This window comes from Epargyreus clarus, unplaced genomic scaffold (assembly GCF_041222505.1).
Source record: "Epargyreus clarus isolate Ecla_fem2 unplaced genomic scaffold, WU_Ecla_fem_2.2 ptg000004l, whole genome shotgun sequence".
Lineage (NCBI taxonomy): Eukaryota > Metazoa > Arthropoda > Insecta > Lepidoptera > Hesperiidae > Epargyreus > Epargyreus clarus.
In genome coordinates this window covers 1009754-1032949 of record NW_027332212.1, presented here as the reverse complement: position 1 = coordinate 1032949, position 23196 = coordinate 1009754, and the positions used below count along the sequence as shown (strand labels likewise).

The 23196-nt window shown below is 39.7% G+C and overlaps 2 protein-coding genes across 6 annotated transcripts in view; one reads left to right on the top strand and one right to left on the bottom strand.

Moving 5' to 3' along the window:
• Ubr3 (Ubr3 ubiquitin ligase) overlaps positions 1–23196 on the top strand; it is a 63920-nt gene that overhangs the window by 23765 nt on the left and 16959 nt on the right. For 2 of the 3 annotated variants that reach the window (XM_073092768.1, XM_073092766.1), the window contains exons 8-15: positions 8–237; positions 1943–1999; positions 3170–3325; positions 20881–21062; positions 21368–21492; positions 21802–21944; positions 22334–22497; positions 22753–22886. In XM_073092768.1, the coding sequence (XP_072948869.1) occupies positions 8–237; positions 1943–1999; positions 3170–3325; positions 20881–21062; positions 21368–21492; positions 21802–21944; positions 22334–22497; positions 22753–22886 (1191 nt within the window). The remainder of the gene's footprint in view (positions 1–7; positions 238–1942; positions 2000–3169; positions 3326–20880; positions 21063–21367; positions 21493–21801; positions 21945–22333; positions 22498–22752; positions 22887–23196) is intronic. The other variant, XM_073092767.1, reaches the window with a different exon arrangement.
• orion (chemokine-like protein orion) lies at positions 4135–19648 on the bottom strand. Of its 3 annotated transcripts, none has more exons than XM_073092772.1 (10): positions 19053–19648; positions 9060–9201; positions 7480–7617; positions 7174–7391; positions 6987–7079; positions 5991–6118; positions 5519–5758; positions 5308–5439; positions 4848–5017; positions 4135–4394 (listed from the first exon to the last, which is right to left on the bottom strand). In XM_073092772.1, exons 1-10 carry the CDS (start codon positions 19620–19622, stop codon positions 4228–4230), a joined length of 1998 nt encoding a protein of 665 aa, XP_072948873.1. In that variant the 5' UTR covers positions 19623–19648; the 3' UTR covers positions 4135–4227. The 3 variants fall into 3 exon arrangements, with proteins under 3 accessions (XP_072948873.1, XP_072948872.1, XP_072948874.1); XM_073092771.1 differs by lacking the exon at positions 5991–6118 and adding an exon at positions 6233–6360 and having other exon boundaries at positions 19053–19647; XM_073092773.1 differs by lacking the exons at positions 5991–6118; positions 19053–19648 and adding exons at positions 6233–6360; positions 11400–11916.

Below are 23196 nucleotides of genomic sequence, written 5' to 3'. Positions count from 1 at the left end.
TTTTTAGGTATGAACGTAAACGTCCGCGAAACGGGTGGTCACATAGAATTCGAGCCTTCGTCGTACTACGCGGCGTTCTCGTGCGAGCTGGAGGCGGCGGCGTACCCGATGTGGTCGGTACTGGCGCACCTGTGCGAGCCGGCGCACGCGCCGCTCGCCGCGCGCCTCGTGGCCGCCGCCATCCGCTTCCTGCGCGCCTGGCTGCACGCCGTGCGGGCGCCGGAGAAGCCGCGACGCGTGAGTACTGCACTACTACACACCGACGATAGCGACTCGCCGCGCGCCTCGTGGCCGCCGCCATCCGCTTCCTGCGCGCCTGGCTGCACGCCGTGCGGGCGCCGGAGAAGCCGCGACGCGTGAGTACTGCACTACTACACACCGACGATAGCGACTCGCCGCGCGCCTCGTGGCCGCCGCCATCCGCTTCCTGCGCGCCTGGCTGCACGCCGTGCGGGCGCCGGAGAAGCCGCGACGCGTGAGTACTGCACTACTACACACCGACGATAGCGACTCGCCGCGCGCCTCGTGGCCGCCGCCATCCGCTTCCTGCGCGCCTGGCTGCACGCCGTGCGGGCGCCGGAGAAGCCGCGACGCGTGAGTACTGCACTACTACACACCGACGATAGCGACTCGCCGCGCGCCTCGTGGCCGCCGCCATCCGCTTCCTGCGCGCCTGGCTGCACGCCGTGCGGGCGCCGGAGAAGCCGCGACGCGTGAGTACTGCACTACTACACACCGACGATAGCGACTCGCCGCGCGCCTCGTGGCCGCCGCCATCCGCTTCCTGCGCGCCTGGCTGCACGCCGTGCGGGCGCCGGAGAAGCCGCGACGCGTGAGTACTGCACTACTACACACCGACGATAGCGACTCGCCGCGCGCCTCGTGGCCGCCGCCATCCGCTTCCTGCGCGCCTGGCTGCACGCCGTGCGGGCGCCGGAGAAGCCGCGACGCGTGAGTACTGCACTACTACACACCGACGATAGCGACTCGCCGCGCGCCTCGTGGCCGCCGCCATCCGCTTCCTGCGCGCCTGGCTGCACGCCGTGCGGGCGCCGGAGAAGCCGCGACGCGTGAGTACTGCACTACTACACACCGACGATAGCGACTCGCCGCGCGCCTCGTGGCCGCCGCCATCCGCTTCCTGCGCGCCTGGCTGCACGCCGTGCGGGCGCCGGAGAAGCCGCGACGCGTGAGTACTGCACTACTACACACCGACGATAGCGACTCGCCGCGCGCCTCGTGGCCGCCGCCATCCGCTTCCTGCGCGCCTGGCTGCACGCCGTGCGGGCGCCGGAGAAGCCGCGACGCGTGAGTACTGCACTACTACACACCGACGATAGCGACTCGCCGCGCGCCTCGTGGCCGCCGCCATCCGCTTCCTGCGCGCCTGGCTGCACGCCGTGCGGGCGCCGGAGAAGCCGCGACGCGTGAGTACTGCACTACTACACACCGACGATAGCGACTCGCCGCGCGCCTCGTGGCCGCCGCCATCCGATTCCTGCGCGCCTGGGTGCACGCGGTGCGAGCGCCGGAGCGACCGCGACGCGTGAGTAGCGCACTATACACCGATAATCGCAACTCATCGCGCGTTTCGTGACCAATCGCCGTATGCGGCTAACATCTTATTTTAAACTTGTATTTAAAGTGCACTCTACACCGATTATCGCAATTCGCCGCATTTTTCGTGGCCAACCGCCGTATGCGCCTATCATCTTATTCTAAACTTGATTTAAAGTATTTGCGGAAAATATTTAATTTTCTCGGAAAACTTTATAAATATTTTTTGTAAATATATTGGCGATCTTTCCCTCTTGTCATATGAGCGCGTGTGTATCTTAGACATGTAAAGAACACACATGCAGGACATTGTTTTTAATGTTAATCAGTACAGCTAGTATCTGAAGAAAAAATATTGTAACAGATAATTTGTATGTGCTTCCAGGCCTGCTGTACCTTTAACACGTTCGCTGCGGGCCCCATTTTAGCGTACTTTAAACTGGTACGTTATGAGGTTACATAGACCCAAAGGTAACTTTTTTCCTGTGCGTTGTGCGGTCGAATTGTCCACTACATACTCTGGGTTTAATCATCATTGCCATTTTACACAACACTAAGTGTTTAACAACATGACATCAAGGTTATAGAATTGAACTGTATGTAGTTAGCTGCGTTTTTATATCCGAAGGCTAGTTTGGCTAAAAAATCAGAAAATAAAACAAGAGGTCATTTTGACACCACGACGCACCTAGATGTACAAAATAGTAGTGATGTGAAATAGCATGGAAAATGAAATTATATAAAAATTTATGTTAATGTGATATGGTACATTGTAGCCTGATTGATGATTCTGCACTCTTCGCATAAAAATATGGTAAACATTTTTAATTGCATACTTTGTACACTTTGTAGTAGTTTTTTCGCTGCTTCTTTACTGGATAGTTCTAATCTCAATGTCTTATGTGAGTCTGAACACTCCCTGCTTTTTATGTCTTTCTGCAACGAGAACAATCCATGTTGTAATTTTGTTTTAGTCGTGTTTGTTGTTTTATGCTATAGAAGAACCTAGCAAATAATTATACAGTCTATTTGTCTATATATCTATTATTTAAAATCTAGGATTAAAGTCTTACCTGCAATCGGCTAAGGCTGCTATGTTATCTCTGAAAAATTTGTCCTTCAAACAGAGCAGTGATACACTACTGTTATAACAAAAAACAGGAGTGGCGGAAATATCTCCGGAGCTCGGCCACGAAGGTCTCTACCATAAACAGTTTTTCATTTTAAATATCGTAACTTATTTTCTCTACTTCTTTTCGACATTGTTACATTCAGCGGTGCAAGAGCATGCGGTCATATAGACCTCTTGCCGCACTAGAAAGCAAAAAATACTGAACAGTGCGGGTGAGGTCATATTGTCTCGTGAATATTTAATTACGCTGATGAATTAGGACGTAAAAGACAAGAATAATGGTATATTTGTTATTTCCGTGCACTCCTATTCACCGAGGTATACGTTCCGCACCAGGCGAAAGTACACTATTTTTCGCTGCGCAACACACGAAAGTTCACCATGGGTCAGTATGGCCGCACACCGCAGTGAACGTGTTAATTGCCGCCACAGATATCGTGTACGGTGAACATTAGTCAAAGTTGTCGTTTCGTTGTGCAGTCGGAGACGATGCACGCGTCGTTCCACTTCCCGCTGCACCGCTACCTGGCGGCGTTCCTGTGCGCGGGCGTGCGCGCGCTGGGCGTGTCGGCCGCGTCGCTGCTGCCCGCGCGCCCGCTGCTCGCGCAGCTCGCCGCGCACCCGCTGCGCGTGCAGGTACCGTAAACTATTATCACGCTTTCGCTTATAACGCGCATCGAGTTTTACGGCCAGTATTTTTGTAAAGTCCGCTCCACATTCTCGCAAGAACGCGAGAAAAACCCGATTCGTATCGGCTTCACGTTCTCGTTTCTCGTGCTTTTCTCGCGTTCTCGCAAGATTCTCGCGAGAATGTAGAGCGGATATAAAAAAGATGGTTAGTGATACGGCCGCCCATGTCTGTAATAAGTTAATAACTCAACATAGAAAAGAGCGTTCTACCCTGGCCGATCATAGAAATATTACAACTCCCGAAATTTTGATATGGTCGTCTCAAGTGTAAGTTGGAGGGGCATCCTCACCTCTCCACCTAAATGTAGAACTGCTTGACGCTAATAATAGTAAAATGTTAATACCTCCTTGTGCACGATTACGTAATTTATGATGGTCATAAAGTTCGATACATATTTAAATAATCGCTTGCACTTTTTAAATATTTAAAGTTGTAATAGCATTGAATATTACTTTTAGTTATATCAATTACACATATTTGATGCATATAATGAAATTGAAATATCGTCCGTTTTGTTTTATGCATTATGCTGTAACTAAGACAAATGGAAACGCGTTATTTGCTTACATTTTCTATGTCTAAAGCATAAATACTTGAAATCAACATATTTACAAATGTTCTTTGTTCGTACATCAAGCATTATCGGGATACAAGAATTGGTCCCAAATGTGTGTATTAAAAGTATAAAATAAATTCAATAAATTTTCATTGATTTTAAATGTATATCGAGGAGTATTAAACAAACAGTTTGAAATCGAATAAGAATGATTTTATTGTTCGAGATTACGTTACAAAACTAGCTTACGAGTTACGTTACTTAACTAACATTGGAATACAATGGTGCGTGCTAATTGACTATGGGGTTGAATTCGTCCGCGTCGTCCTGCGGGGCGGGCGGCGCGGCGGCGCGCACGTGGCGCGAGTAGTCGTACGTGAACAGCTTGACGCCCACGAAGCCGCCCGAGCCGCGCGCGCCGCGGTGCACCAGCCCCGCGCCGCTCGCCAGCGCCGCACCTGCGCCACACCCGGCTCTTTAGTTAGTTGTCTCTTAGTGCTAACGTTGGCACTAATGTATGCGAACGCATAAATTCGGAACAAAACTCAAAAAATAAATATTTCATTACAATAAAAAAATTGATCTTTATATACTTAAGTAAGTGGATGGTTCAATCATTTTGTAGTATTCGTATCGTAGTATTGTTGTCAGTTACATTAGATATTTTAAGGTCACCGGAAAATTATCAACCTTTATCCATGACAAACAAGGTTGCCTTTTTTCTATTATCATTTAATTAAAAACATGTTTTTTTTATTTCCTTTACAATAAACGTTATCGACCCTGATAACCTTTAATTCCTTTTACAAATAAACAAGTATTATAACTAGTACGAGTAAATAAACATTATAAACAAAAATTTCGACAAACACTGATACTTCACTTGACTTCTTGGGCACATTGGTACATACCTTTCATCGGCTGGACTGGTTGTATATCGATGAAGGGCACGGTGCTCTGCGCGGCGTCGGCCTCCAGGTCTGTGTTGACGAACTCCACGTACTGGTCGTGCGTGGAGTCCACGGGCAGCGGCACGTGGCTGCGCGTCGGGATGTCCGGCTTGTACAGGTCCAGGCGAGACCTGGGGATAGGGATACATAATTGTGTTAATAGAAGACGATAAACCATAGTTATTGAATGGAATTTCGTTGACAATTGAGATTTGTAGAGAAGCTGGGCGTCGGGTGCGTTTACTTTTTAAGTGCAATGATGCATTTCATTTACGTAATTTTCGTATTCTCAATAATCGTAATCGTAATCTAAAAAAAAGATTATATTTTAATGTTATCTGACATTTTAAATAGTAGGTAATTTATTTTCTTAGGTTTTTTCAGTTTTCCTTGTAGAATCAGAATGGTTCATGATATTTACCGGGGTTTCTCGGCTCCTTCGGTGTTGTCATTACTAATCCATTGACTTCTGCTAGGCGAAAGCTTTCCCGTCGTATAGTTGAAGGGCGTCGCCTTAATTTCGAAGTGTAAATGCGCACCGATCATACTGAATCTGAAATCATACACAACATTTTAAATAATTACCCCGTGTTTAATCTTGTTAAGCACACAGCTAATTGAATTTATCCTACCTTACACCAGTCAATACATGTCCAGCTGGTGAGTCGAGTTCATCCAAGTCGATAGCTCTCCTTTCGTAAGAGAGTGTGTGATAATCCACACCGTTCGTGAAGCCCGGATCCGATGGATCGAATTTCTGAACTGGCACCCAGTTACCGGGGACGATTGCACCGCGCTCTCCCAGAGTTCCTTCACTTATCTGGAGGTGGAACACTCTATCGACTTTCAAGAGACGTACGCCAGTCACCACCCTGGAAATTGATATTGTTGAAATGCCATGAAATTGATTGTTATACAAAAGTCTGGACACCCGCACACCCATGCTGTTAGCACGAAGAAACGTCATAAGAATACTACGAAAGCAACACTATTTACACACTGCGACGCATGAGCCCCAACGGTTACGATTAGTAATTTGCTCTTTGTACAGCGCTGTGGGTTAGATCAACGATAACATGTGGCCCCAGTCAGATCTTTACTGACTTGTTCTTCTGTATGTCCGCCAACACTTCTCTTAAGCTGAACGTGCGTTCACTGACGCCGACCGCCTCTTCGCAAAGACAGAAACAGTACGAGCAGTGTGTGAGAGTCCATTTCCACCAGGAATCAACCTTTGAAAGAAAAATCCTTTTAAACACATTTTTTAACACGGCAATCAGTACGACCATTGTAAATCCTATGACATCTCTTAACGTGTGCGAGCATCCTGATGCGAGCCGACTAACTTGTTGTTGTTGACGTCGGAAGTGGTCTCCCAGAGGCTGAAGTAACGGTCGGACGCGGGGCCCTCCTCGTCGCAAAGGCACATGCAGTAGGAGCAGTGCCAGAACAACCAACGCCACCACGAATCCACCTGCAGACACTCTCACGCGTGTTACGATTTTAGTCGAAGTTTTTCAACCAAAGGCGTCTGTGATTAAGAGTCTTAATTATATTGAAGTGTATTTGTCTTTGTACGAGAGAAGAGATCTATAATCAATCCTTCTAAGGCGAGTATAATCCAACCATAATTCATCACAATATTCGTATAGGTTTGTGTCTTTGTAAATACGCTAAAGTGTAAAGAAGAATTCAAAGCATATTCGCAATTTTAAAGCAATATGTTAATCATAATTTGATTTTGATAATTAATAGGCAGGTCGATCGGGTAAAGTATGTTATGAATAATTACTTGCGCAACGATTTGTTTTCTTAAACTACTGACCTCACCCAACCTGCTAATGCAGATAACTCGGTCATACTCCCTGAGAAGTCAGATTGCGATGTGAATTTAAGATAGTTTTCTCTCTCGGGAAAAATAAACCTTTAGTATATCATATTACTGCCATACGCTGTTCGATCTAGTGTATAATATTATACATGTATCATTGTTGGGATGCGTGCCACACATATTAACGGGCAATTGTGCGTTGGGCAAACATTGGGGCCAACATCCTGTGTCGCGTGGTCGCGGGCTGAATAGCAATAAATTGTTTTCACCTTGGTCGTGCCTCGGTTGCAGCTGCTGACGCGCCCGAGGGTTCGGCCGTTTTCGTACTCGATCCATTCGTACCGCCGCTTGCTACTCGGACTCTGAAACATACATTGAATGTTTTTTTTTAAATATTACACATATAAACTATCCGAAAATAATGTAGGGGCTCGTTAAGTTGCTAATTTTACTTACCGCGGGGCAAACCCACATGTCGGAGTCGATGTACTGACAATCAATGATCCTGCCAGTGCAGGCAGCCTGGTTAGAACAGAATTGGTCCTTGAAGCAGCCGTGGTTCTGTGTGAGCGTGTAGTAGCCGCAGTTCTCGCGGCAGGTCTGGTCGCTATTCATGTCCACTTCGTTCTCGATATAACCCTGTAGTAGACGGGTCACTTGCGCGTATGTCTCGCCTGTAAATAACAACGTATATTACTTGTAGCCTGTTCAAATGAAGGTCATTTATCTTATTCAGGTAGGGATTGTTTCATCTTTCTTTACCTTCTTTGTGAATGGGAGGGTCGCATCGGTAGACATCTCGCCTCGCCATGACCAGGGCGTCTCTAGCCGCAGCCGCGGTCTTTGCTGATCGATCTGCATACCTCTGTCTCGTCAGACTCGCTTCTTGGGTAAAGTTTCCTGTAATGTAACGCGTAACAATATTTATTTATGTTGCTGTAGATTGCGTTTATGGACTTACAAGATTACTTCAAAATTGGGCTCTTCCGTTCACAGTAAGGAAAACTTTATGCAGTATTTTCCGGCCTCAACTGCCAGTATGTATATGTAATGTTTACGGACCAATTGTAGCGATGAAGTGATGATACGGAAGTTTCTGACAAAGAACTTAAACTGACTTGAGACATGTAAACTTTATTGATCCCAAAAAGGATAAAATAATACAATAGTATTAATAATGACTATAAGACATGATTCAATAGTAGATCTCTTTGTAATGGCGCTATGAATCGAGCGATACCTTCTCAAAACAGTTCAGGGTTAGTTCAGTAACTGTTATCTTTGTTGTTTATTGTTGGCTTTGCGCGGTATTTATCACTACTCGGTTCAGTTTGTTGTATTGGATATATCGAAGCAATGTTAGATAAACATTTTGATACACGTTCTGTTTCAATACCTATATATTTATAATGATATTAATTAAAATCCGCTCGATGTCAAGGACTGTGATACTTAGATTTGCCTGTAAGTAGGCATGCGAATGCCTCATAATGCATTTAAATGTTGTTAAAGCATTTTGCGCATTATATTTCGTTTCGCGAATATAAAACAGAAATAGGGATGCGTTAATGAAAATAGATTAACGATTCACCTCGTTTTGAAGCCGACGAGCGAAGCCATAAAAATAATATTATAATATTGTGACACAAAAATATTTTTATAAAATTCGCGTGAACCGTAATATTATGTAGTAAGATGTTACTCGATAACATAAATAGTTTATATCGCAACATTTATATATTAAAGTAAGAAATTTTATAAAATGTCATCACAGCGGAAATTCATATTAAATTCGTTTGAACGAATTATTAATCTAAAAGATCAACAACTTTGTTTTTGGTTCCGATTCAGCGTACGTACTACCGAGAATAACGTTACAAGCTAAATGTAACACAATACATCACCTATATAAACATGCGATTGCGTTGCTACACACTGTATTTGTATTACGCAGACACAATTGATTCGCGGAAAGTGAACGATTAGCGGCCTGGTGTCGACCCGGAATTGCAACATCCTCTCTCTCATGATGTAGTAGGAAACGAAAAACGAATTAAAACAAGGATACTGCTAGCAGGTTTTTCATATTAAATTGCTCAACTAACGCGATCATTAATATGGGTTGCTAAACTTGGTGCCTAAAGCGAAGCCCTACTTTCTAGGACCGACCTATGTCTAATAGCAGTGAACTATTAAGGGCTGATGGATACTCGGATTTGCATTCATCAAACAGTTCTTGTATGCAAATTAAAGTCATATGCAATCAAGTACGAAGATTTGTAGTTTAATGAAAGTTGATAAAGTTTAATAAGCCCAAAGTTGATTATTGCGATCCGATATACCTTTTCCATATATCCTGAGCAGCATCCAGGAGAATTGCATCATGGCGTAGCCCTTGATCTCGGTGAGGGATATCGTGTTGTACATATCATATATCAGCTGGTGGGGGGACAGCTGGAGCTCGCACAGGTCCGGATGCTCCTCCTGGAATTGAATAAAATCCAAATCATTGTTTGAGCACTGTACATTTTGGCAATCCTGATTTTTAGTCGTTATTACGCCGAAGTAGGAATGTACACTTTTTTATAAACGAAGTTGTTATCAAAACAATTAATTAGTTAAATACATAAGATATCTTGCATGTCAGTCATATGCTGTAGTAAGTGGGCAGTCAATTTTCGCTTCCAATCAAGTCATTACTTCTTCTAAAGGTACTATTAAAAAGTATGTACATTATAATATTTTTACACTTTCAATGACGCATACAGACTAAGAGAGGACGATATTTTTTCTACAAGCGAAAGGCGAAAAATACGTATTTCTTAAAAATGTATTCTGGTTTCTAGAAGAGTGTATTGCTCTATTATTGGTACCCCAGATGTCTAGCACGTGTGGGACTGTCGACACCTTTTTTTGCGAAGTTATTTTGGATAAACAAAATCTGTCCTCCGTCCTGATTGGGAGCATGATTCATATGTAAATATAATATTGTCGGAATTTTTGTATTTGAATAACTGTTATTTTCCTCATAATTCAGACGACAAGTTTTATAAATTGAAAGCCTTACCACATCTATTAATCCACCTACAACCTACCACCTCTGTTCAGACTACCATCAATAATAGGTATGGCAACGCATAAAAATAGGTGTGCCACTGCAATTCATTATCCTTAGAAACCAAATATTAAACCAATATCAGTCAATAAAAGATAATTGTAACAAATACCTGTATTTCCTGAGTGGTATAACGTCTGATTCATAAGTAACGCCGTAGTGTTTGAAGAATGTATTATGTGTGATATCATACAAGTGTGTGTTTTACAAATAAGGCAATGAAATATTTACCGTTACGTTTGCTATGCGTTGCAGGATGGCCGTAATTATTTACATTTATAGTAAATAAACACTTGTGTTGCAAATTGCACAAATTACAACTTAAGATGCAATACATAAAACCGTTATTTAAAAATGATATACTCCTTGAAATCTTTAAATTTACTTTTCATATCGTGCAATTAAATTTTATAGTAACATTTAATAAGGTTATGGTATATATTTGGTTATTATCATTATGTTCTCTGGTATTAAGCGATCCTTGAACAAATAACCTTCGCAATTCATATCGTTCATTATTGTAATAAAATACTAACATATATTATTGGTACGTTGCTTTAAATGCATAAGACTTTCATTAAGGTTAATTTAACATTTAAACTAAATCTAAAACAGCTAACTAAGCTAATGACAAATATAGTTTTAAAAATCTCATAACAAATTTCTCATTTCATATCTTTATGGGTCATAGGCTTAATTTTTGTGTGTATCTTACTTTACCAGCTCCGTTGCTGTTTTATTAAAATTTAAATTTATACTTATTAGGTTACTAGTCAATTCTGCATAACATACAATATTTATAATCCTAGGCCTATTTATGTAACCACCTAGAAAGTTATTTTATGAGATTCTAATAATTTCTAACGAATGTAATGGATGAGTTTACATTTTTGTTCGAAATATATACACAGTATAATACCAATGCTCATACGTTGTAAACTTATTTACGTAATTGCTACATGATAACAATAGCCATTGTGCAGTTTTAATTGGAAAATATGTAATATAGGTATAAACATAAAGTGCGAAGAATTAAATTAAAAAAAACTGTCAGGCATGTCTGTAATATGTAATATTATTATTCATTGCAATATTTTTTAGTTCGCAGTTGAACGTGATTCGCGTACGTTTATATTGCCCAACCTCTTAAAGTGGCTTAATTTTTTATACTTAGGTAAGGTGTTTAACAAGATATTCGCGTTTTAAGTAAGCACTAAAGTAATCGGCATTAGGCAACATAGCGGCTAGTACGTTGTCTACATAAAGGTTTTTAATAAAATTACTGTTGGGAAACATCCAATTATTAAATTACCGTAAACGACGTTATAATTCATATTCGTACGTACTGTTTGAAGTACCTACTTACTTTCCAAATTTTGTGGAACCATTAATTATTGCGATAATTCAGAAAGCATTTTTTTAATATAAACACCGGGTCACTGACACAACGAGTTACCAAACACGGCTTTCCGACCGGCACCGTTTTCGACTTTATTGTCTTCAAATCCGTGCCTATCTCCACTCGGTCCATCAGATAAAGATCCCAATAATATCATGAAGGGATTACCTGCAACGCTGATCGAAACATATCCCCGTGCTCCATCAAGTCGTGGATTTTCTGAATAGCTTGCGACACCGAGGCCTTCGGGTCCATTAGTACGCTTTCCGCCAAGTCCAGCCATTCTCTCAAAGGAGACGGGACTGCACCCGGCGACGCCTGCCTTCTTATGAACCCGATAAAATTCTTATATAAAGAATCAATCGTCTGCACCTTCTCGGTAGCTTTAACCCACAGCCAGGTGTCGAGCGGAGGCCGCGGCGGACGCGGCTGCGACTCAATTTGGTTGTCGAACGACACAAAAGCCTTTGTTAGCTCCACATCGCCTCCGAGAACGGAATCCCTCCACGCCGTGCCCGTAACATTTTTCCACAACGCACTCTCTAACGAATAGAAGGTACTCCGTAAATAGTCGACGAGGGTTAGGTCGTCGGCGCTCGCGACCGCCAGCAACGCAACGAGCGTTGCGAACCTCATAGTGAAAGTGTATCGCTTCCAGCCGCGGTCGGAAGCGAACTGACGGGCGGAGGGGACAGCCGGTAGAGCGAGCGGGTGTCGGTAGTGCTGTACGCAGCGGTATCGATAATGTGATCCTACGCATTCCACGCTCTTTCGTTTTAATACTACAAATAAATGTAAACGTTAACCTTGAATTCAACCGCGTGTGCTTAATGAATATCTTCAAAATAATAATTACTGTAGACTGATTACTAAACCGGTTTAGAGGAATTCTTTAAGGAATTTACCAAAACCAGTTCAAGAATTTCTATAAAATCAATGTTATAGTTGGAAATAATTATCACAGTTACTAATAAATATGATTCAAGTCCACAACTTAAGAAAATGTACTTATACTATTTATTGACCGAATTATTAAAAATAAGGTACAATATCCTTTTTATTCTACAGTATCAGTAAAATCAATTATAAAAACGGTACATTATTAGTACTAAAGGTGGGTGTTATTGCTGATGTTTCCCACGTTATAATTTAATTCGTTTTGTTTATTTAACTTAGGTGGGTGTTATTGCTGATGTTTCCCACGTTATAATTTATTTCGTTTTGTTTATTTAACTTTACTGTTATAAATGTATGTTTATGCTATTCATTTATATACTGTATTCAACAAAAGGTTTCTGTCGAAAAATAAAAAAATAAATAATCGAAACAATCACCTCACGCCAGATCGCCACTACGCACTAGCGACCCGCATGTTTAATATTGTTAACTCAATACAATCTTCCTTCTGCCATTGTTGTGGCTCTTATGACGATGTAGCATAGTCTATTACAATAATATCGTGTCTAGTTATGGTTGTAACGCTCATTATTTGCCAGTCGCTCGTACCGTCAGCTGACACCGTCACTATTTAATCCGTCACAGTTGTTGGTGCACTGTGCACTTGGGGTCCCTTACCAAATGCGTCACAGTTACAGTTCGACCATACTTCTGATTTTTTATGAATTTATAAGATGTTAACCTACATTAACATGGCAATTCAAACGTAAGTTTAGATGAAATGATATAAAATAATAACTATCTATCAAAAACGAAAGATTATACGCTAGATTTATATTTTACTTGCAAATTAATTATTATCTAGTTGATAGAATAATATAATGATTGCCAAGAAATTGTTCTCATTTCTGCCATTATTTGTAAACGTAAACAGTTTGCGTGTTGCTCTTCGATATTAGTGATCGAAGGTTGCTCTACATTTAATATATTTTAACAAAATGCAACAACACTTTTGTTATCAAAATAAAAAGACTTGAGAATGAGTAAGCATGGGGTAAAATCAAATTTTACTAATACTACTCGCTCGCTATCCGCCCCCGCTGCCGTTAATCCGTTTTCATACGTTTATGTACAATGAATTTTACTGCACCGAGGGGACTAAGATAGGGCAATGCACTCTTTTAGGGGTAGGTGCCGAGCTCACGATCGTAAAATTTAATCCGTTTACGAGTGAGGACAATATAATGGGTACGAACTGTTTGGGTTCGATTATCACGCCTAAAAAGCTTTTGGGATGTATTTTCACTTGGGAACCAGTCAATGACAATATAAAATTATAACATAGGTTAAATGGGGCATATTTATATCGGCACAGCACAGCATTTCAACTAATTACCTATACATGAAACGGAACAATGTAGCGGCAAAGATAATTAATAGTGATGTGAAAATATTACTATGTGTACTGATTTTTGATTATCAGGAGGTAATGACCATAATTTAAAGTTTGAAATTAAAATTATCGATAGCGAAAATACGCGTGGAGATACCTTTCAGCTATACCTTATTCCAGTTATTCCTTTCAGTTATACGAAAATATTTGAAGCTAAATTTTGTTATTAAAGTTTACTGTACAAGAACCTTGCACAGTAAAGTGAAAGTGTGTGAGTCGATACGTCACAAGAATTATTATTTACCTACAAACGTGCAAGCGAGACGAAAGATATTCGTCATCGGACTCCCGCACAATAAATGCTATCATGGAACTAATTACTTAAATTATACCACTCTTCATGTTTTAATGGCGGTGCTGTAAATAATATCTGAACTCGAGCAGATGGCACGGCTTAGTATATATGTATATCTTTTTCTATTCTAATTTTAATTTCATGAAGACAGTTGCGAGTTCTAGCAGTAGTTAATTCTTTCATCCTGTTATAAAAAATTCTGTTATGTTAATATAAATGAGTAGTCAACTGAACTAATCGACAAGTAGCCATATATAATTAGATATACTATTTATTTACTTTTGTAATATTTGAATCCGCTAGAAACATTTGTGTCTAACATAGGACATATGATATCCCACGTTAGTCGCGTCAGGTACGCTCATTTAGCAAAATGAATGTTTATTTAGCAAAACGATATGACATAGTGCTTCACCGGAGTACAATTTCAAAGGTCTCATTGTTATGTGTTCCTGGTAGTCTGAACCGGCACAGTTCTGATATCATTGCATTTATGTATATTAAAATAAATTCAAGATTCCGTATTTGTCCGTTAAACTCGAAAAGTAGTAGAAGCATTAATTTCAAATGTTGACGTTTCATTTCCATAAAATAGTGTTTTTTTTATTTAAAATTGATATTCGCCCGAAAATCGGATTAATGCACAGAGAAACGTGCTCGAGTCTAGTTAGTGATCTAATGAATTGGTTTTACCTGTGAATTTGTTTGCGTGGGAATTGTACTTAATAACATGGCTTAATAATGTCATGTGCTTGTGCCTGTGAGGCACAAGCACATGACATCATTATCATCATGGCTTCTTAACTATTGGAACCTGTGGTTATGTGGCAGGGATAAAAAAATCCATTCATAAGTTCATTACTCACAACACAATGGTAGTCACATAAGTCATACTTAGATACATAAACTAAATGTATTAGAACGAAGTTCTCGTTTGGAAAAATATGAATTTGGTGTGATTATTTATCTTAATAATATTCAGTTTAATTAATACCTGTGCGTAATACAAATAAAATTCGTAAATATGATTAAGTATTTATATTTGATAAAATAAAATATCGATATACGCTTTATATTCTACATCCCTGTTTCCCGTTTTTTAATTCCAAACTCGGCAAAATGCATCCCGTAAGTTTTTGCACGATGTTGAAATCGACAAAAGGACGGACGAAATTATTTTGCTGCGTCTCTACTCTTGTGTGCCTACACTTGACGTTTACGCTGCAGTTTTTCATATCGCATTACACGGATTACACGAGTACCTTCCTACGATTATTACGGATTATAGAGATGTCTGTGTTATTAATTGACCTTACAGTATTGCGATTTGATGTGAGAGAACCACAAACTACTACACCTAACCTACATTCTAAATGAGTGGTAGTGGTAATGAAGGAATATTGAACTACGGTTCTTAACTTTTTTAACAGTAAACTTCTGTTAATGTTAATGTTGGTCTAAACAATAATTTTGGAGTATAAACTATATTTTGCCTTTTAGAGTAATCTATATATAGTAAGTAAATAAAAAGTGTTTGTACATTCGTACGTGCTCCTTAACAAAAATATTGTTATTCGTGTATCACTTTTTAAATAAGACAGACGGTCTCTTGATATAAATTAATGTTTCCTTACACATCCTGTTAAGTTTATTTGTAATACTTTTACATTAAGAGACACCGTACTTCACCGCACATCCATTAAATAGGTATTATATGGTGGTAATACCAAATATTTAATATTAACTGCATTAATTATATAATTTGTTATTTTGTTACCTTCATTTAATAACAAAATTAGAATTATAGCTCCCAACTTATAGCATACTTGCCTTGGCTTTATAATATACTAAGAAGTGCGTAGAGTATAAGCAATTGGATCATTATATTCATCAATCAACCTAAATAATCAAGATATTTAAAAAATGATAGATCCAGGTTTGTCACGATTTCACGAGTGCATTCGACTACGAGTACACTAAGTGCATCCGTTCCCATTTGACATAAATTGTATTATAGCACAAGTGCGTCGTGCTCTTATAAAATAAACCTTTAATTTTTATTTTATAATATTTTTTATTATTATTATGATGCAGCTCATTTTTACTTTACATTTGGTACTATAGACATATAGCACCTTACTTCGATGCTACTTAATTCACCGTTTAACTTGTAACAAATATGTTAACAGATGCTAAGCGACAAGTATGTAGTTTGTTTTGCTCTGTTACTAATACGTGATAAAATGTGCAACAATCACTTAATAATGCGCAGATTGCGAACAAAGAACTTTAGGAAGTATAAAATCAGCGCGAGAAGGGTCAACCGGTGTGACGTCAATCGCGCAGCTAGAATATCAATGACCAGGGAGTATCGAGTACGGCACACGCTGCGGCAGGAGACTGAGGAACCGTGGTGCGAGTTCCATGACTCATTGACGGGTCAAACAACTTTGTGTGATAAACTTGGTAGGCTCGTGTCACGCTACGGACGCTCACTAGCCATAATGGGTCAATAATACCCATTTGTTAATAGCTATTTTAGCTAATTGGCTTTAATTGTAACAACCAACATTATAAAACTGTTTGAGTTATGTCTTACGTATAACTTTAGGTACTGCTATAAGACCGTTTATATCTTCAAGTATCGTGCAAAAAGTAATTGATGTACTTTCAACCAGGAAAATCAAAAATACCTAATTTTAAGTATAAAAGCTTATGAATATACTGGTGTATATGTATTTTATTATGCTACGATAACGAGGAGTGAAGATACACTAAACAGCAACTCCCGTATAGATGCCTATCCGTAAAATCGGTAATATCATTTAAAATATATAATGGAACCTCTTTAGCCACTCAAACAGCTTTTAAATCATTTATGCCGACCTTCAGGGACTATTGATGTGGTGATATCTCACATTAGCGTATGACCTGCGCTCGCGCATCCAATGACTCATGTAACGGTCCGAAGCTCTTTGTTGGTGAGAGGCTTGTTTGAATAAAAAATAGATATTGTATATGTCACCTACGTGTATATGTACTGTACTTGTCACGTATATACTAGACTAGTATAAGGGACTTACACCAGTATTCACAGTCCTTTAGCACAAAATAGTATTATTTGCACCAGTTTACACGTTTTTATCTCCGAAACTTATTGATTTTTGGAAAATATTTTTTCAGGATATTAAAGAATGGGTTATTTAAGTACGAATGATGCAATAAAAACGTTTTTGACATTTTGCTACTTTTACCAGTATACGTAGGACCCGTCGATATATATTCCAATATATTTTGATTATTTATATTTAACTATAATTCGTAATAATTGTTTCTTATATTATTTTACTAAATTACATGATTTCCTTACGTGTTTATAACATTCCTTTCTTCCGTTTGTTCGTTATTTATTCCTATAAACAGTATAGGAAATTTCTGTCATAAGCTGGGAAAGGGAACAGTTTTGAAAGTGAAAGTATTTTAAACAATTTTTACTTAACTTTACCTGAGTATTTGTGTCGCTTAAATCTTGTGAGAAATTTTATATCATTTGTATGTACTTACCAGTTTAATTCTTTTCTTAAATAAACGAGGCACATCATGGTGCTGATGAACCTATAAAACATGTTTATTACCCTGTGATCTAATCGAAATTTAAATCTATGTTTATGATGTAGAAATCCTGGAAACAGGACTTCATTCCCACAATAATATGGAAGAATGGTCTGGTTTTATTTTTATTTAATTTAGTTATCTTACCACTCCGGTGGTAACATATGACTTATGTTCCCAAGTCCCTACAATTTGTTCTATTTTCCTGCGTGGAACAATAAGCGTCGGCAATACAACACGAAAAAATTAACAACTTTTTAAGGCTTTCCTGATAAATTGTAACCTTTCAGAGTTCATTTAATTCTATGTTATGTTATCGCATCTAAATTCACATATTTATATGTTTCTGACCTGGGATCGACCTAGGAGCTCTCTTCGGCGTCCATATTCGGTGGCACGGGTTTTATTCTGTTATTCATTAATTCATTCAAAATCACAGACAGACACTATAAAACCAATGAACATAGCATACTAAACTAAGGCCTTTCTTTACTCGCGACCCTTATCAATACGCCGGAGCAATGAATGATACACATAACTCCACTGTTCCCTTAATACTATAATGTGCCACGTCTGGTGTTCCACTTAGCCAATTTGTTTGCATTGAGCCTACAAACGATACGATTATTATGTTCGAATCATTTGTTAAGTACTTTTTTATTCAAAAGTAAAAATGAGTAATGATTTATCATACTAAATCGTTATTAATTTGTCAATACTTAGTAGGTATGACCTCCACCGCATTGGAGCAGCATGAAGTAAGATCTAAGCCAATAACGGGGCATAATAAGAATAGCAACAAAAAATGTTATTATGATTGAATGTACTACAACATTTTTGTATGATAATTATATGGAATAATACGTAAGTATATGTGTCTATTCAGGTGTATCTAAAATTGTAAGACGATTAAATTTTAATAACAATAGACGCGTGGGTTGATTTGTGCAAAGCGAATTGGCCTACAAAAGAATGTAATATAAGAGTTTAAGTTTAAAAGGATTTGCCGAGAACTTAACGGGTAACATACAGCTATTACAATTAATTATTTAAGCATTAGAGTTACAATACATCTATGACCGACATCATTAACTTTGCGGTAACTGTACTCGTAGATAATTACATAGCATTATTAGTTCGTCACATGGCGCATTTTTTCGCCGAGTGTTATCGTGTTTTCATACCATTGATGCCATCCGGTATCAGCGATTCAATGCGATACCGGAATGCTGTTTAAAAAGCCTCGCTTGCTATTGATACCTACTGGGAAAAAACAAACGATCCGTTAAATGCCTCTTTCATCCCCGTTTTACTGATAAAGATCTTTTGTGTAACAATTCTTTGTAAATGCTAATGGGTTTCTCTATGTGGGTGGTTTATAACCGACTTACTTAATTTTGAGTTTGGTATTATTGTTTAACTTGGTGGCATTGTGCTCTCAATTCGAAATCTGATTAGATAGCACTACTTCCGTTATCACTATTATAATGTTGCTAGAATGCTAGAAAACGTTGCTAGAATAGTTGTATTCTTGACAAATACCTCATTTTTCTCACAAACCAACCTGCAAATCATCCAACACTAATTGTAGAATACTGCGCCCCAACAAATGCGTGTGCGGCGGCACCACCAGGGAATGCACTCGTTCCAACAGGCCCGGCAGAGCGCCCTGATCGTGCGAGACGCACCACTCCGCGAAGTCTTCTAATGTACTCCTCTCCAACGCCTTCTGTAACCTAACATACTCCCGCATCTGCCTATCAGCTGCGGACACTCGCGCAAGCAAATCGGCCATTTCGTGCAACCTTAGCTCCAATCTGGCGCCTCTGCCTCCAGCTTTTGCGATCAACATGGCGATGGTGCTCGTCTTCTCAATCCCCAACTCCAACCGCTTGATCGCCCGAGTGACTTGGGCCAAGCGCGCCAGAACCTCTCGCTCTCTCCGCCTAATAAGCGGCAATTCCACGCCGCCCGTCACATTGAACGGCTTTCCGATTATGTCCCACGAACTTAAAACTTCCTCTCCTATCTCCTTACTCAGCCGTATCACGTCCAATGCATCGTCGATGATCGCGTGCGCCGGCGCCGCGATCGCTAAAAGCGCAAACAACACGCGCGCGCCTCGAACGATCATGGCGACGGACAGACTCCCACTGAAGCGACACCATCGAGGCCGTCGATCGGGTGGCCAGCCTCGAGGTCAATATTACCAACCGTTCTAAAAAAAATCGTATTTTTCTAGCATAGTCATGTACCTACACGTAAACTTCACATTGTAGGTGCAGCAATATAATTCGTAAAAAGTATGATTTTTATCCAAATATGTTTAGTGAATAAAGTTGGAACGCTTAAGTGTGCATTCACTAGAATCAAGGACTGGCGTTGTTGAGTCACACGCTAATTATTCCACATAACAGTACCCAGACCGGTTTTACTTGTTCGCAAGCGCAAACTTTCTTGCCACTAGCTCGTGACGTTGTTGGAAAGAATTTAGATAGACATTTTATTAGATTTTTGATTACATGCATGTAAAACACAGTAAGTCAAAACTTATTCATTTCCTTCACAAAATAACTTATTCAATTATTTCTTTACTGTCATATGTAAGTTACAAGCAAATTTTTGTTATAATTACTCTGCTGTTGACGGGGTAAATATCGCATGCGGGCAACACTGAAAACATTGGTAAACGTGGACACCCTCCATTATTTCCAAATGTCAACAAAAGCTTTCTGTTTCGTTGCCGTCGCGACCATTTTTTTACTTCTAGAATATTTTACAACAACGGTTACAAAGAATTTTATGCATGAGTACTTTATTGTTTTATTTAGGTACTAACAACATTGTTTCATCTTTAAAAACGATAATAAGTAAATTTATCACATGTTATTTTGTTACCGCTCCCTTGTTTAAATTAATAACTTTTTCAAATCCACGTTTTTGTATAAGTTAATTTGCTAAATTGGGGTTCGACGTTGGGCTTTGTATTATAAGATTTAATCAATATTATACATATACACGTATAAAAAAAAAAAAAATGTTTTTCTTTTTAATGATGGTTTAATATTTATTGCTTCCAGTTATAAGAAGATACAATTATATAATTAAAAAATTACTTGTGGCATTACCGTATCATAAATATTTGATAGTTTTTATACATTTATTAGGTACATTTTTGATACATTATTATACTTTTGTATAACGTGTATTATGTTCTATGTATCATGATTTTTTTTTATAAGAAGAAGTTCCTTATAATAAAACTTGTGTTTGGTTATATAAAATACCAAAAATACCGTATAAGTAATATTAAACTTGCATGCAAATTAAATCTTTATACCAAAAAAGCCACAATAAAGGATAATTTATTCATTTTAATGTTCCTTCCTCAGAGTCTTTTCTACGAGATCCTCGCGGGCGTGTGGGTTCGCAACGGTCTGCAGATCAAGGGGCAGGCGATGACGTACATCCAGGCCAACTTCTGCAACTCCATGGTCGACATGGACATCTACTGGCTGCAGATCTGCGCCGCGCACCTCCCCCCGGACCAGTTCCTCGACATGTGCATTGACACGTTAGTATCGAAACATTGTTAGATACGAGTAGTTGCATTACGAGACCCCACAACATCAGAAATTTTACGCCACCTCAACTTGTTTTTAGAAGTTTAACCTGACTGGGAAGTGGGAACTAAAATCAGGACCTTTATATATTTTTTACCTGAACCTTTATTTTTGTTTATTACAAGATCTTTTTAGTAATCCACTCCAACAATTGACAAGTGAAATCCCAATGAGTCTATAGGTATCCCTTTAATTATACTTGTTTTTCAATGTGACAAATTATGAAATATTTACAGGAGTGTACGTTTGTTCCCAGGTTTGGCGTCCGCGAATGGTTGAGTATGACGCCCATGTCGACGGTGCAGTCGGCCGAGCAAGACGCGATGGTGGAAGGCCTGCTGACTTTCCTAGCCATACTTGTCTCCTCTAGGACGAATCTCGGTGAGTTCTGATAAATTAAAAAATTGTAAGCTTATATGATTGTTGTCTGAAACCAATAAGTTTTACTAAAAAAGAATCATCATTGAATTAGATTGTGGTAGTGCTTCCTTAACTATATCCAGGTTACCTTTATATAAAACGAAGTAAACGAAGGTAAAGATCCGTCCTTTTGATGTGTATTTTAGCGCTGTAAGCGTGCTAACAAATCATTGTATAAAACGTGTGAAATATAGAGTATTTATCGTTTAATCAATTGAACTGCATATCCATTAACTCCTGATCTATAACATACATGTGATCTTTTTGCAGGCAACGACGAGCTGACGCAGTCCCGGCTGGAGGTGAGCACGCTGCTGGCGGCGGGCGACAAGACGCACTCGCAGCTGCTCGAGCTGATGCCCGAGCGCTCGGGCAACGCGCACACCAGGAACTTTGAAACTGTACTCAAAGAGGTGCTTTTATTTTTACTTCATTAATAAATTGAAATTCCAAAAGCCATAATTAGTAATAAAGAAACAAACAATGATATTCTTAATCAATAACAAACTAATATAATGGGCATACTAATTTAGCATTGTTGTAATGTATTAAAAACAAATCATTTTTTACTTTTGTGTTGTAATTTTTACCTGACTTTAAGAAAGCACACAAACACATTACATACGAGTAAATTGAATCATAAAAACGGCACTGACAACCTATCGTTGTAGCTCTGAAAACTGACACCGTTATGCTGTCGTAGCACTTTTTTCATTTTGCAGTACTTTCAGTTCGATATTTTTGCACTTCTTACGTTGTGACGTACTTACAATCGCCCATAATCGTGTGTTTGTCGTGTCAGGTGTCGGTGTACCGCGCGCCACCCCGCGGCTCGGAGAGCCTCGAGCAGGGTCTGTTCGTGCCGCGCGAGGCGGTGTGGCGCAGCTACTACGAGCCGCTGCACGTGCTCCGCCGCGCCGTGCACCGCCGTGACTTCCACGCGTCCATGGACAGATACGCCGCATAGTAAGTACTGAGTACTGACTGACACCTCCAATTGTATTTTAATACGTTAAAGATTGAAAATATTTTATTAAAAGCAGATTATTTATAAAATTGTTCTTAAAAGTAAACAATAGGCGATTTTAACAATGTGACAAGCGAGATATTCGTCGTGTGTAGTGTGATCAAATGTACCTTAGATTCCTACAGGATATTGCACTTAATTTTTTATTTACTCATCATATCTAATAGAATATGTTTTTTTTTTTAATTTTCTAGTGTCCGAGAAAAACAGAAGTCCGAAAATGGCGGTCCTCTAGCAAACATTAATACGAACGCGCTGTGGCCTCCACTGCGGCCCGCCAAAGCACCGCCCGAGGCCGCTGGCGATCCTAGAGCACTTTGTGATTCCGGTATGTTGAATATACGCATTATTTAATTTTATAAACCAATTGTAATGTTAGGTTATTCTACTTTGATATATTTTAAAATCTTTTGGTGTTTGAACTTAATATGTTGATCATTAAAATAGTAAAATTTTATATGTGCGTGTGGGTGTGTGACTGAGTTAGTGATTTACTGACTGTCTGCATGACTGACTGATTGCCTGATCGACAGAGAGACTGACTATCTGAGTGTTTTATGAGCGACTGAGTGAATGTCAGTGCATGGGTGCCTGTTGTAGTGAAGGAAGCAGGCTCTCGTATTGTGAAAGGCGTCTCG

What these genes read in the sequence shown, in the direction of transcription:
- orion (XM_073092772.1), bottom strand. Translation starts at nt 19,622, where the DNA reads ATGATCGTTCGAGGCGCGCGCGTGTTGTTTGCGCTTTTAGCGATCGCG. An exon ending in TAGTGTTGGATGATTTGCAG is followed by an intron (nt 9,202 to 19,052) that starts GTTGGTTTGTGA and finishes ATTCAATTCCAG; the next exon opens with GAGGAGCATCCGGACCTGTG. An exon ending in CATGTATTGACTGGTGTAAG is followed by an intron (nt 5,440 to 5,518) that starts GTAGGATAAATT and finishes GTATGATTTCAG; the next exon opens with ATTCAGTATGATCGGTGCGC.